Source organism: Dromaius novaehollandiae, chromosome 4 (genome assembly GCF_036370855.1).
Source record: "Dromaius novaehollandiae isolate bDroNov1 chromosome 4, bDroNov1.hap1, whole genome shotgun sequence".
Lineage (NCBI taxonomy): Eukaryota > Metazoa > Chordata > Aves > Casuariiformes > Dromaiidae > Dromaius > Dromaius novaehollandiae.
In genome coordinates, this window is record NC_088101.1 from 38,013,646 (window position 1) to 38,029,099 (window position 15,454).

Genomic DNA, 15,454 nt, shown 5'->3' on the forward strand with positions numbered 1-15,454 from the left:
TTTTGCGTGTGCTTTTTTTTTTTTTTTTTTTTTTGGTTAATGAATGTACAGTATACTTAGGAAGTAGATTAGCAAACAGGTTTGTTGGAGCTTATAATAGCTTTACGTTTGGACAGCTTCCCCATTAATATCATTTGCCCACAGAAGGCAGTGATGTGTGTGGGTATCTTAACTCTGATTGCACAAGGTAATTTAAAAGGGGGCAGAATTCTTACCCTCTCTGACAGTCACCACAGCTATTAAATATTATGAATTACATCTTTAAAAAAAGACTGATCTGTAAAAGTGGTGATCTTATGTGTTATCTGTATGCTGATTCTTTCTTCAGTCTTCCTAGTGTCTACAAGAAACTTCTGCTAATGAATAACAACACCCCGAGCTGTGCGTAACGTGCATGGGTGATATTTAATTTCCCAAGCACAGAGCTCGGTTGTACCTTCCATGTCTGGTGTTCTGGGGTCAAAATGCTATTTGTCACTCGAGTCCAAGTACTCGCCCATTGTGCTTATATCTGAACATGCTGCAGTGTGCAGAGCTCAGTATTACATTATCATAAAACTTCTTTAGAAAATATTTCTTCTGAAATTTGCTGCTGCTTCAAGCCAAGTGATTCTGTGCAGTTTGATCATTTCTTCCTGTGGGTAAATTTTAGGGCCCCGTCCAGTGCTATCTCCTCAGGTGAGGGCTACCCTCATTTTGTACGGGCCTTTGACTGATAAACACTGACATGCCAACTTACAGATTTTCTTGTTGGCTTGTTTTCTCATTTGCATTTATCCTTTTTTTTTTTTTTGAGTTTCCTTCCCGTAATACAGATGTGCTTCAGAGGCAGGGGACAGGATGCCTTAGGGGAGAGGTTTGGCTGTCCCTGAGAGCTGCTGGCGCGGTTGCTCCCGGGGTAGAATTACAGCCGCTGTGGCAGAGCTGCTAGCGGGAGGTTTGCGGTGATGTCAGCGCTGCAATTTTTAAATGCATGTGTACTCTGTAATTGGGGAATAAAAATGACAAAAGGAGGGGAGGACCTGATAATTCTTAATAGTAAGGTAAGTTACTGTGTGTGCAGAGATACCAGAAGGTAATTTTCTGTGAGTTTTCCTTTGGAATTTTTTTATTGAACATATTCATTATAAATATATGTCCAGAATTTTGTTTTGAATATAAATTATCAGTATCATTTAAAAGCAGTTTTGTTTTCTGAATGTCTAAGCGCTTGGAGGACTGTGTTTAGACTGTGGTTTCTGAGCTTCATCGCCTGACAGTAACAGCAGTGGGACACGAGAAAAACAAGGGTAAAGATCTTTCAGGTAAAGATCTTTCAGGCCCAAATTTAGGGCTTTACAATGTTTTTGAAAGTGAGACTTAAAAAGATGTTAACTGTTATTTCCCTGATTTTTGAAAGGCTACAACTCATCACATTGCTCAATGTGTTAGTGTGGTGTTTTAAATAAAGGACTGACATGGTTGGCACCATGTTTCAGCATTTGTCTGATCTTTTCCCTAAACAATATCTCTATCAGAAGCACTGTGAGGATAAATTAATATAATATAAGGAGTATATATGAGGATAAATTAATACAGTATAGAATATCATAGGTTGCTAAAAGTGTGGGATCATACAATTACAGAGATAAGTAGGTATCTATACCATACTCTTATACAAACTTGATAGGAAGCTTTAAGGGTTCATAGTCTGTTTTTCAAAAAAATGAGGCTATGCTTGTTTGTTTTTTTTTTTTTGTTTTTTTTTTTTAACTGTCAAATGTGGTCAAAAATACACAGGAAACCTGACTTCATTAGTTCTGTTACTCACAGCATAACTTGTTGGGTTATTTAGAGTATTAGATGATTTTTTTCTTATTTTAGATCCACTGATACCCTTGCACAAACTTTAATGTTAACAGTGGCAAATCACTTAGGATGGCAGTAATGAACAAGGCATATCTTTCAAGGGCTTTCTTTGTGTTTTGTGAATAGTGTAATGTATTTATATTTCAGAGTGATAATTTCACCATATGAATGATTTAGATTTTGTCCATTGGTCTATTCTAAGATGTGTAGGTTTATCTGTGAAGAGATGATGCTTCCCTGGAACGAGATCTGACTCATTTCTATTTCACTATCATCCTTCACATGCTTAGTTTTCGTGCTGAGTAACCTGCCATACCGTTTTCCTGTGGCTCCAAGCTTCCAGATTCATCAGCCCTCAAGACAAGTTTTTGGTCTTGCTTGGCCCCTAGCTACTGAAATAATTTTTAACTGTTTGATGTGAATTCTGTCTTCTCTCCAAAAGGCTTCTAGGTTTCCTGTTATACAAAGCCATACTTTCCAAGTTCCATGAGCTAATCATTTTCTTCACATAGTATCCTGCACCTAAAGCCTTTTTCACCGTGTATACTTACCAGAAAAGTGCTTAACCACCTATATTGTGCAAGCATTTCAGTTAAGCTAACCATCCTTGTCATCTTTCTTAGCCATGTTCTCAAACTGGTCAGTGCAGAAGACTGGATGTTTTTATGGATGTTTTGCATGGTGTTACAGAGCTAAAGCTAAAAGTACTAATTCAAGCATAAAAAGATGCACTAATTTTTTTTTCCTTTTCTTTCGTAGTGCAATTTTCCAGAGAACCAGGATGGCTAGAAGGCACACTAAATGGCAAGAGAGGACTTATTCCACAAAATTATGTTCAGTTTTTATAGCTCTGTGCATTGAACGCCAAGAAGGTGTACATGGTATCCATGGATTTTTGTTATAGTCACTTCTCTCTGCTTTTGTGACTGTTTTTAATCAACGAAGAGCCTGATTATGGGTTGAAGATCCTAATCTGTATAAAGACATTAAGTGTTGCCAAATATGAATTACAAATAAAAGATTCTTTAAGGCAGTTTGGATTGGATGGGTACAAGAAAGTGAGATGGGGGAGATGGTTTAAGTTTTTAATAGCTTTTTCAATTGTAAAGAACAATCGTGGTATATTTGTTTGCAAGATAATTAGCATTTTAAGTCAAGCATTTAGTTGATCTGTGATTCAACTATCAGTGGAAGAAGATTTTTAAAAACTAGCATCCTGGAGATTATGCATCTATATCCAGTATTAACAGAATATTATTTGGGTTTGGAAAATATTGTTAGATTAAAAAGCTATTATGCTGAAAATAAAATTATATTTCAAAATGGAAAAGACCGTATGGAACAGACATATCAATAAGTAAAATAATAGGTATGGAGACATGACATTTTTCAAATGTCTTTAAAGAACAGATTCATTTATGTTATGTGTGTGACTTCATTTGTATTATTTTATAAAGATAGGACACATGAACTTTTATTACAGGCTCCTATATGTCATGGTTCCTTTGCTACTCAAAATTACCACTGTAAATGAAATAAAACGTTATTTGTTATTTGACGTAAGTCCTTCTTAAGTTGGAGAATATTTTGCTCTGGTTCTGTAAGCTGTGATATGAAATAATTATTGGCAGCTGTGTGCTGAGTCAGTCACAAGCAGCCTCTAAAATGGATGGGGAACTTTCCTCACTCAAAATAGGTAACTCTGCAAGCCCAAGCCAAAAAAAAAAAAAAAAAAAAAAAAAAAAAAATCCTTGTGCACCCTGGAGGCACCTTGTGTTATATCAGTTGTTCCTCTGTCTGGCTATTCCGTGAATGTCCCTGTCTCCCCCCACTGCCGTAATGGTACATTTTAAGGCCTTAATGATACTTCATAGTATCAGAGTCTTCAAGTAGCTGCATCATGATCTGCAGAGCTATTTGAGTAGGAACAGTTATCTGTGGCCATCGAGCAAGCTTCCAGAAATCTTGTGGTATATAAATCCGTGCCTTGTGATAAAAATGTTATATGCAGTTTTTCATTAAATCTTTTTATTTTCTTCTCCTTTAAATAAGACCCTCTGGGAGGCAGTGGAGGGGAGACAGGAAAATATGACAGGATGACATGTTAATACAGGCTCACTTACTGTTAAAGTGGACTCCATGGATTTACTGCAGATATACTTAGCTTGCAAGTTTTTCTAACTAATGTGATTAGTAAACCAGTTAATGGTTAATGGTGCCTTAAAGCTGGGGTGTTTTTTTTCCTTAGGATTTAACTCCATACCATTATTTTGTTCCTTTGCCCAGACTGTATAGACCGTTGGAGTATGCACAAATCATTTCCAGATGGAGCAGTGGTGGGCCAAGTCAGTTGGGCTCTCCAGCCCTAAACCTCGTAGCTCGGAGGCGTTTGGTTTGGTGTGTTCTTGCTGGATCTGAGCGGGTGACTGCTTTGAGGCAATGCTGTCTTGGCATACGCGCTAAGGGACCCAAGCACGGAGGATTACTTTTGGACTTCTGTAAAGGAGATGAAGCTCTTTAAGTTGCTCCTTTGCACAGTATTAAGGAAGCAGCTACACCAATAACACAGAGCAACAGACTGCAGGTTTGCTCACTCAGTTTTGGTCAGATGGCAAAGCAGTATATTGTGCAAAGCTAAGTATTGTGTCGCCCGAGACTACAGCTGTATGAACTCATTTGTGGGCTAAAAGACGGTTATCTGAAGGCAGAATATTGTTTGTGTGGCCAAATTCTGTTTTCATTGCTACTAGTTGGTGAAAATGTTTGAAAAAACAGGGACAACGCAAATCTTTTTTATGAGTGTAGGAGGTGTGGCAGGTAGGTATGCTGGCCCTGCAGTTAGCCAAGTTGTGATAACTTGAAGCTTTGTAAGTCGCTTCTGGTTTTGTTTTGCTTTAAAATGCACCATGCATGTTTGATGCTGGTTGGCTGCTGCCTTCTAAAATGCTCAGTGTCATTCTCTGCTCTTGCACTGTTTCACTTGCTTTTTTTTTTCTTTTTCTTTCTCTTTTTTTCCTTTTTTTTTTTATTTTTAGTGAAGTGGTTTAAAAGGGCAGATATATAGAGAAGGAATAAGAGACTTTTTTTTTCAGTATCTCTTCAACCCAGTCCTGTGACCCTGTTTGCCTTTAGGTGAGATATTTTGAGATTCCTGTTACTTCTGGAGCCATGTGGAACCCACAGAAGAAAACTCTTCTACTGAGAAATGGTACACTGCGCAGAGGTAATACTAATTCAAACTTTCTCATGTCCCAGATTTTGTCTAAAAGCAGTGGTGCAAGCTGAGCCAGATCTGATCTGGCTTTCAGGTTAACCACACTGCCTCTTAGGAATTTAGCTGTGGTAGCTGCTAGCCAGCATAAGGTTTTCCATGTCAGCCTGGTCATATTCATACTTACGCTGAGTACAGACTTGCACAGCTGAGTAGCCATGCCCCAGCTCATTCTTCCTTCTCACTGTTGAATAGTCCTGTAAATGAGGCCCTTATACTTGAAAGTAGAGATTAAAGGATGCTAAATATTTTTTTTTTCTGCCCCCTGCGTCCCCTGGCCACGTGGGTGGTCACTGCGTAACCCCCTTGGCCTGGGGACTAAGGTCGTGTGTGCATTTGCCAAACAGTGACTGGAAAAGCCGAGCCTCCTGACTGCTTGGGAGCAGTAGGAATTTGCAGTGTGTGTCAGCCACTGGATAGTGCTCAGCTCCACTCCTTGGCCAGGCAACATTTTCACTTTATTGTTTCCCACTGGGTTTTCAGGCTGCTGAGTATTGTTAAGGACGGTCCTCCCTGAGCTGCAGGGCAGGTTTCCTTCTGAGGCCCTGTCTTTCACTGGGATTGAAAGGCAGATTTCATTGACTTGTTCTCTGCCCTGTAATGAAAATAAGTGTTCCCACTACATTGCTTATAGCCTTTGTTAGCTGAACTTCTGTAACTGCATCATGGAAGAGACTTGGAGAAATTTGCCTTTCTCAATGCCCTGGTCCTTGTTCTCTCTTTCTTAGCCCATTGCACATTGCAACCTGGTTTGCAATTGAAAAAAAACTTCCCTTGTTGACAGAGGACATAGCTGCAAATGCACCGGTGCTAAGCAAGTTTTAACTGACAGTCTTCACTGAAGTTTCACCTTTTCGGCCTTGGGCATATAGTTTTCTACACAGGGTGCCCTGTTCATTTGCAGTAACAACCAGTAAGCACCAAATAAACTGCATCCTATTGGTATCTATAATTAAAGCAGTCTTTTTAAAGTATGGCATGTTTTAACCTAGCAAAATTTTTAAAATGGAAGGGTATTTTTTACTGTTCTCTGTCTTGCTGTGTACACAGTGCAAACTTCCATTCTGTGTAGATACCTGAAACAAAGCAGCGCCCCAGCTCGAGGTCAGATTACACGTTCCATGCTGTTTTTAAAAGTAGTGAAAGTGTTTTCTCATTACTGGAACAGCGGATGACAGGTACGGTGCCTTCTAAGCATACTGGAACTTTCTCTTAACACTGCTGATCCTCTGTGTTGTTTCCTGACATTTCAGCAAACAGAAAGCAGACACAAGATTTTTTGGAAATAAAAGTTTGTGTAACTTGTTAGTAAAAAAACCAAAATGCAGTTAAATGGGGGGGGGGGGGGGTCTTGCACCACAGACACAGCTTCATGCAGAGCTCCGCAGCAAATGTCTGCGACAGTGCACAGAACGAACAAGCACAGCACGAGCTGTCTTTCTCCTTTTAACTAACTTTGTTAATGTAATTGAAAAAGACCTGACTCTGAGATGGCAGTTTGATTTGCTGCCTTGAGAAAGCTTGTGTATGAAAAAAAGACAATCTGTATTTCCATGAGAGAACTCTAACCTTGCTCAATAGGTATCGCAGCTCTAGGTGAAGTGAAACTGGAAGGCAGCTGTCTGGGTAGGGAGGATTGCTGCTTTTTTCTCTTTGAGTGGGATATTCTGAGTGCGTGTGTTTGTGTGTGCACATGTGCAATAGCGTCAGCACTTCATTTGGAAAACAGTTGTCCAGGGTAGGTGAGGCAAACTCTCCAAGACCGGGAATCTCTTACTCTGCAGTGTGAGCAGCTGCTCTTTGGCTGAAGCCCATTGTACGTGCACCAATAATCTAGATGAATAGGTTGGTAAACACCTGTTGGTAAACAAATTTCAAGATGTGGGAAGATGTTATATTGTTAGTTATTTTATGTTGTCTAATATTGTTTGCATTGAAATGCATAGAAACTTGTTTCTAAGGAAATCACTGTACCAGCAGCTATCTGAGATTAAAGTGCAAGAAATACTTGCAATCAAACCAGTTTAATTCATGTATATTTGTACAATTTATATAAAAAAAATAGGTACTTGCAGACATTAACATAAAGACCAAACAATATTTTCTATTTATTTAAAAAGCTTTAAACATACAGAAGCAAACCCCTAATTATAAATGCATCATTATGCATAGATTTTACTGTTTACACCATACTGCTGGCTGCTTTTATTTTTCATCCAGGAATCTAGTTAAACTCCAAGAATTCTTAAACATTCCTCTGAGCTTCCTGGCCTCAGAACTGCTGTCTATTTTATCAAGTCATTGACCTCCAGCTGAAAACATTGCTCTAAAAAAAGAAAAAGTCAAATCTTTAATAAACAATTAAAAGTGCATTAACTGTAGAATTGTTTAATTTCATAAATGTTTAAACAAGTCAGTGAAAAACACCACCCTGTGAATTAGCTTTTTGCATTATTGATTGTAAAGTATCTTTTTAATAAGATTTTGATATTGCAAACTTTAGTCTATTTTATTTTGTGCAACTGTTCAGTTGCACAGTGTGTAGTATTCCTGAAATACCCACTGCAGTACATTAACACTATTTTACAATTTTAACTGTGTATACAATGCTCTTGCTGTATATCCCCATTCTTTCTTACAACAAAATAATTTATCTCAATGAACAGAAGCCCATTTTTAAAAGATGTTTTTAGTTTGTCTTATATTTTGCAGGAGACAAATGCCTATTTCATTCTAAACAAATTCAAAATAATGTAACTTTTGGTAGCTAAAAACTAGTTTTTTGTTTTTTGTTTTTTTTTTGCTGTACAGGTTTAGATAAAAAAAAGTGATGGCTATTCTGCTTAAGTGTCCTTGATAAGAGAATACTGCCTCTTACAACATCTATATCCAATTTTATCTATTACTTCAATGATCTCTAACAAAAAATAATAATCAATGAATGGTTTCATAAACAACAGGTGATTAAAGTAAAGGATTTATTATAATCTGCTTACAGTTGTTTGCAAAGACAGACATACGTTTTTGCATAAAGATATAAATTGCTTTTTAAAACTAATTTAGTGTGTTTAATTATATGAAGTTTCTGTGAATTATGAATTGTACCAAACCAAGATTAAAAGTAATAAGGTACAAAAATAAGAGCAAACAGACAACAATTTGGACTGGGACAGGCATTTAACAGTGAAGTGTAGAATATGGCTTTGCTATCTTAATCAAGCAAAGTTACTTTGAGACAGAAAAGGAGGCAGTAACTTTGTTAATATAAAAAGCTGCTGCAGACTGTATTCACCCAAAACCTGGCTTTAAAATTTTCTATTTTAGACTTAAAAAAAAAAAAAAAAAAAAAAAAAAGTAAATGAAAGGATGGATGTGTGACTATTCCTTTACTGTAAACAACCAGTCTGCATGCTGTGTATCTCATGTTGGAAGTTTGGCTTTCATATTGCTGTGCAGGTCAGTATTTAAAGATCTGCCTATGAATTAGACTTCCAAAATGCAAATAATATATGTATGTATATATTTATATATAAAAAACCCTCTCTGAATACAGTCTTTACAGATTACCCATTGCATAAGGCAGGTGTCATTTAAAAAGACAAGTAGCACTGACTGTCTTAAGTGCACCAAAGCGCACTTCAAAGTTTTGAATCAGAAAGGGTATATAATTTTTATTAGACCGCCATTTAAAAGAAATGCTACATTCTGATCGGTCAAGAGACAACTATAGCTCAAAAATATCAGTGTCACCCAGAGAGAACACTGTGGAGTAGGACTGTGAAAAACTGTTCTATTTAAATTAGCATATGGTAGCAACAGTGAGCCTCAGAAAAGTTCACCTGTTCTCTAGTCTACCCCAAAATTCTGTATTTGCTTATAAATTGTGAAATAGTGAAAATCTCCTCAAAAAGTTTTTCTTTGTGGTTTGCTCTAGAGAAAACATTTTTGAGACAAAATCAGACCAACTGAGTTGAACTTGTAGTGTGAACACTTGTCTTTTCAGATGTATTCTGGTTATTACAAAAATTCTTACAAAGTTAAACATGTTTTGAGTTTGTCACTAAAAATTCTACTCAGCTAATCTGCCCGTATCAGTACCTTACCATCCCTCCTCCTCAGTACAAAGCTGTTCAGTGTACTTACTGTAATGATCTGCATGTTCCCTTCATCATAATCACAAAGGGCCAATCTGAAATAATAATCTGACCATTTAAGATGTTGTATGTATTCAGTAATCAAAGGAGAAACAAACAATTTGGGAAACCTTAATAAAAAAAGAAAAATCATTCAACATCTTGTTCACCCTTATTCCCCTGGGGGGGGGGGGGGGGGGAACAGAGGGCCAAGAACTCGCTCTATCATTAAACTGGCAAAAGCTTTGGAGAGACTGTAATTTGTCTTGTTAAATGAAACCTCCATAAAGTGGCAAACACAACATAGTGTAGTTTCCTACAGAAATATGAAGCAGGATTTCTAAGATGTGCTCAAGTCACATACACTTGCAAGCGAGAGACGAAAGGGAGAAAAATATAGAGGAAAACAGAAAGGCTTAAATACAACTGAAAAAGGTTAAGTGTGGTTATTTACAACAGATACTGTAGGATGGTAAATTAGATATGATGCTAAAAAAGGCACAGCTTTCCCTTTCTTAAATACACTGTAAACGGTTCATTATGCATGCAGAACATTTCACTTTACAAAAAAATTACCTTGTTTGTTTAGACAAAGATAGTACTTAAATAGTCTCCAGCAAAATAGAGTTCTTTCAAAAATACTTTCCCATTCATCCTATTAACCATTAAAGATTTTTGTCTCATTTACAAAAGTTCCTTACACCTTATTTCAGGTCCTTCACAATTTATACATACAGCAATGTACAGTACAGCAAAAGACTGCAAAAAATTATTTGTAAAGCCAGCACAATAGATACTATAAATTGATACCAGGGCATTTGTTTTCACATCTTATCCTCCTTAATTAAATAGTAAATGGACACTTAACACAGTGTATATCAGCTATGATGGGATAACATGGGATAACAAATGCCACAGGTGGGGATAACAGAGTATTCCACACCAAATGTTCTGTTATTACTTTACACATTAGGGTTTTTTTTTGTGTGTGTGTGTGTGTGTGCGCGTGTGTGTGCGCGCGTGTGTGTGTATATGTATAGTTTTTGTTTGTTTTTCTTTTTTACAAGAAAAGAATATTAATGCCCCATATTGACTTTACGTTTTATGTGCAAACCAAGGGTAAGCTTTAAAAAGTTCTTATTAGTTCTTGAACCCTTTTAAAACAAGCAAACAATACCAGAAACTACATGGCATATTTAAAACTCCATCTGTTAAAATATCAAAATCAAAGAGTTATTGACTAGATATGGCTTTTCATCCAGAGGAACAGGAACATTTTCTAAATGTTTTAGGGTAAGGGGGTAATTTCCAAACATCTAGGTCTTGCCAAATCCAGGTCAACTGTTTTCCATTCCCCAAACCCTTCACATGATTTTTAGACTATTCAGAGACTGCTGAACAAGTGTAAATAGCATGTTTAAAATATGGTTTCTTGGGTCCTTCATGGGTGTGGAATAACACAGGGAAACTTAAGGCAAAGTTCTTCCATTTAAGACATTTTCTATCACTTCCTGTGAAAGTACAGGGGCTTGGCATTCCCAGATTCCACCTTTGGTAGCTGGTCACTGATGATTTCCACCAGCATGGCTGGAAACTCTACTTTCAGTGCCTGAGACTCTCGGAAGGTGTAGAAACAGAATTCCAACAAGTCACTAACAAGCTGAAATACAGAAAGAAACGGTCCTTAGGAAAAATGCACAGAATTCTGCATGCAGTGGCTTATAATAAAATATTAATAGTATAACATAATATGTAATAATGGATAGGACTAAGAAATTATATCTTACTCTGACTTGGTAGTCCATTTGCAAGGGTTAAAAATCAGAACTCAAACCAAAGAACCCAAATCCCCAAGTGCCACTTAAATAGTTAAAAATCAGATAATGAGGAGAAATGAAGACATCACAGATTTGATTTTTCAGCATAATTGCTTTTCCTTTCACTAACAAACAGTCAATGGGCCACCATGAAAAGTATAGATAAAGTCTATTGAAATAAAGCCACCTGCCCAGAGGAAAAAAATCTACCATACATTATTATACCTCTAAATTTCAGCTGGGTACATGCTCGTTAAATCAGATTATTTGGTTCACTTTAGCGCTCTCTCCAGGGGCCACAACTTAAAACTACCAGAGCAACTAATGATCTGGGCTGAACAGAATGAATACGGTGTCACACTGTAGCACTGTGGGTTTTACAGCATCACAGACATATGAATTTGTTCATGTGATAAAACTGTAACATTTCTAGTCATATATAAAATTTTTTTTACTTAGACAGACACACACCCACACCCCCTTCCTTTTTCTGATTCCTACCCATCCAACTACAGAGGCAGTATTTAAGGAAGTATTTCTTTTTAAGAAACTTTTAACCACGGTCTCCATTGTTGTGCTGAGGGCTAACAGCACACTTGTGCTTTCTCCCAGTCTACAAAGTACAATGCTGAGGTGAAGCCTGCCATATAAGAGAATTTTAAAGATAGATAAAAATTTCTGAGTAGTCCTTCAGTGGCAAAGAAGGAAACTTTAACACCCCAATTATGGAGTTATCTATTAATGTAGGACTGCCAGCAGAACAAAGTTGCACCTTTTACTTAGCACTGGCAGTCCTTTGGCTTATTCCAAAAGTTGTCACAGCTGAAACCATATCAAAGTTCTCAAAGTCCCAAATGGCACCTGCCAGCTATTTTGTAATCCTAATAAAGGTGGTCTCACCAAACTGCAAGAGAAATGTAAGTTAGAACGGTAAATGGCCTAGAGGTACCATCAGCTTTTTGATGTGTGGGGGAAAAAAAAAATGCCATGTATCTAAAGCACATTAATAAATTTAGTTCGACTTCTACCTTGCCTCAAATTTTGTTCTTCGTGTTGTAGTTTTTATAAGTTACAGCTCTTCATTTTGGTCTATGCATATGGGAAACTTAACCACACTGCAAGAAATAAACATTAACTTTGGCTTTTGAGCATTTTAATTTTTTCATCTGCCTGGTGTTGTTTTCTCCACACAAAATCGCAAACTGCAGCCTATCTTCACTGTAAAACAAACACGCTCTAAGAGCAAGAGACTCCTGAAGGCCAGAAGGCCTCATTCAGCATCCCGCTCGGGGGATTATTTTTCTATTTTAATGATAAAAACATGGCAAAGCAATCTCACGGCTCAACCTACGCGTATGCAGGCTTTTACTGGGTTAGTTTTACATAGTGTTTTGTTACAGTCAAGCAATACCTGTTTATGATCTTTAATAAGATGACAGTGTCATTTCAAAAACAGTTTTTTGTGTGGTGTGACCTACAGTATGTTGGAGCCATTGTAAGCTCTCCGTTAGCAAAACGCAGCGCAAGTCGTTCAAGAAGGAAGTCAACCTCTGAAGCACCTGTGAATGGCAGGTGTCTAGGTTTCACTCAGCATTATTATTTTCCACTACAGCTCACCAAATTACTGCCTTGTGCTACTTCGCTGAAGAAATACTACAGCCTGTGTTATTTAGAAACTCAAAATTTGTGTGCTGGTTAATTTTGCTACCTTCTGTCCTTACAGAGCACTTAAACCATTTCTGCTTGTGTAGTTTATCAAATACAAGTGTGTTGTATCAATTCTTAAATGAGGAGTTGAACTCCCCAACAAAGCCCCAGTTAAAGATATAGTAGGTAAAAGTGTATCTCTGCAAGGCTGGAAAAAAACTGCAAGATACAGGCAACACCAGACTACCTTCTTGCAGGGCCATAACTTACTGTCACTATTTTCACAAGTGTTCTTGAAAACACATTAGGAATTCATAAACAACGTGCAGGAAGTGCTGGGATCACTCGAACACATGCCTAGTTCTGCTGCTGAGCACTGCAAGAGCCTGTCTGCTATTGCGCCGTTCGCTCCTGGTGCTCCAGCATGTCATCAGGCAGTGCTGATTAATTACACAGAAACGCATGCTAAAAAGTAGCATAGACATAATTTTGTTTTTAAAGAAAAAAATGCTGATGCTCACTGTAAACCCATATAGCCATTAGAAGGGAGCTGTTTCTGTCTATACCGTATACAGAAAATGTTCCAAACATGCACAAAACCAGAAGAGGAAGCGCGAAGGCAACTGTCTCTCGGTACACAGCCGCTCCATGCTCTCTGCCTGTGCCACCTAAGCAAAGTGAGGCCTCACATCGTAACACCACCACCTTGGTTATGACCTGCTAAGCACCCTGCTTGTCCTAAACCTGAACACGAGTAGTTTCACGTCACTGAACGTAAGCGAGGGGCTGGGGTGAGCCCTGTCAGCATCTGCCTAGCCAGCCCTCCGGTGCTGCTGCCTCACTTTCTCTGAATTTCAAGCTAGCTCCTGCCTCAACACACTGATTTTTGCAGGGCAATGAGACAGGTATCTCAGAAAAGCCTATGAGGATACTATTAATTCTGCCTTCATAGGAAGTTTTTAGTAGTATTCTCTCTCTCTCTCTCTCTGTGTGTGTGTGTGTGTGTGTGTAGCTAGTGAATATGTGGAATAAAGGAGGAATGAAGAATACTGACAAACATTTCATGAAGAGAGCATAATCCATGCTATACAATAAATGCAGCAGTCCTGTAGCTAAAGCACAAGATGTGATCATGGATACTGTCATAACATCCCATGATAAATATCACCCTAGAGGAGCAAAGGTTAAGTTTACCCAGCAATTAAAAAAATATTTATCTAGCACTTCCTATCCCATAATGCATGGGCTTAGAACCTTAACAATAATGGATTTTACAGCTATTTAGCCCTCTAAAATTTTTGGTTCTGTATGAATTGACCTTCTTATTTGTGGTAACTTTATAATTTCTGTTACCTTTTCTTAAGCAGTTACCAGTTTTACCATATTTAGTAATAACTACTTTAACAAAACAACAATATTAAGAATTCGGAGTTGAAGCACACCGTATGTTTAACTATGGTTCCTGACTATGGTCAGGAACTTAGACTGTAGCTTTAAGAGCTTTGTCGGGTTGGGGGCTGGGGAGGTATTTATTTCTAGCACTGCTTAAAAAAAAGAAATTAATGTGGGAGAAGCAAAGGCCAAGCTCAGAGGTACTAAAATGTAAACAATACTATAAGGTCAGCTAGAGAAGGCTGCAGAAATAGTAACTACTGAGAGAAGGAAGACTGAAAATTAAGCAACAAGCAGTGCTCTTTTCTGCATGCTTGTTAAGATTTTAAATAGGTCGTTCTTTGCCCTCTCTGGGAACCCTGGCATGAAGATGTGCTGAAGGGATGAAAAACTCAGGTTCAACAGGCAATGTTCATTTTGACATATGAGTGCCTGCCTGTGTGACCCAAACAGCATTTTTTTGGTACAGTTTTGATTTATAACAGATAAATAATTTAGCTAGTCTTTAAAAGAGAACTTCCCTTTTCAATAAGCTAGGAAATGAAAGACCTGCTTTCTTTCATAATATGTAGGCTCCATCATCCCAGTCACAGCAATTGATATACCATAGGTTGCAAATGGTCTCTAAATTAGTAAGATAATGCAAGCTATCTAGCACCTCTACATTTGGCTTACGATCTTTCTGTATCAAATATACTGCTGGTTTTTCTTCTTCAAAGGACTGTAAAATCACAGTGTTTAAGAATTCATACCTACATTTTATCTAACGGTTCTTACCCTCTACTTCTGGGAGTTTATATTGGAAATGCTGTCAGCATCTTTAATACAGCAGGGTGAAAGGCAACACTGTAATTAAGCAGTGTCAATGAAAGCACCACTGTTTCCACAAATCATGTCATAGTGACTAGAAACTTACTTTTACAAGCTTTGATTGTTGTAGTTACTGAAATACTCTTGAAGCGTTACAGCTTAGCTAAGCACAGGCAGTGCAGGGAAGGCCACCACTAAAATAATTCCCACTTCTTCAGGACGCAACCAGGACGTCCTTCCTGCAGCTGGATTAGGTAGTTGTTCACCTTGCTGTGGAGACGGCAGTAAAACCTGGCTTTGTACATGGGTAGGACCGAAACTCCACAGCTCTCTTGGGCAGACAAATACCACTAAATGAATTAATATTAACTCTGCTGCCAGGCTCCAGACACAAAGGTCCAAATTCTTACTTCCGTGTCAGCTGCGTGATAGCAAGACATGGCTGCTCTTCTGGAGGCAAGATTATCAGCTGCTAGCTATAACCCTTTACCACTTCAGTCATTAATTATTAATCATTCTCTCATCACAGCTTTAGT

The 15,454-nt window shown here is 37.9% G+C and overlaps 2 protein-coding genes across 13 annotated transcripts in view; one reads left to right on the top strand and one right to left on the bottom strand.

The window, feature by feature from the left end:
• ARHGAP10 (Rho GTPase activating protein 10) overlaps window positions 1-3,406 on the top strand; it is a 150,360-nt gene extending 146,954 nt beyond the window's left edge. For all 6 annotated transcript variants that reach the window (XM_026106359.2, XM_026106361.2, XM_064510799.1 and 3 more), the window contains one exon: window positions 2,608-3,406. In XM_026106359.2, the coding sequence (XP_025962144.1) occupies window positions 2,608-2,696 (89 nt within the window). In that variant the 3' untranslated portion in view covers window positions 2,697-3,406. The remainder of the gene's footprint in view (window positions 1-2,607) is intronic.
• Window positions 3,407-7,127: 3,721 nt separating this feature from the next.
• The window catches only part of NR3C2 (nuclear receptor subfamily 3 group C member 2), a 229,481-nt gene continuing 221,154 nt past the window's right edge, over window positions 7,128-15,454 (bottom strand). For all 7 annotated transcript variants that reach the window (XM_064510794.1, XM_064510791.1, XM_064510790.1 and 4 more), the window contains exon 9: window positions 7,128-10,912. In XM_064510794.1, the coding sequence (XP_064366864.1) occupies window positions 10,757-10,912 (156 nt within the window). In that variant the 3' untranslated portion in view covers window positions 7,128-10,756. The remainder of the gene's footprint in view (window positions 10,913-15,454) is intronic.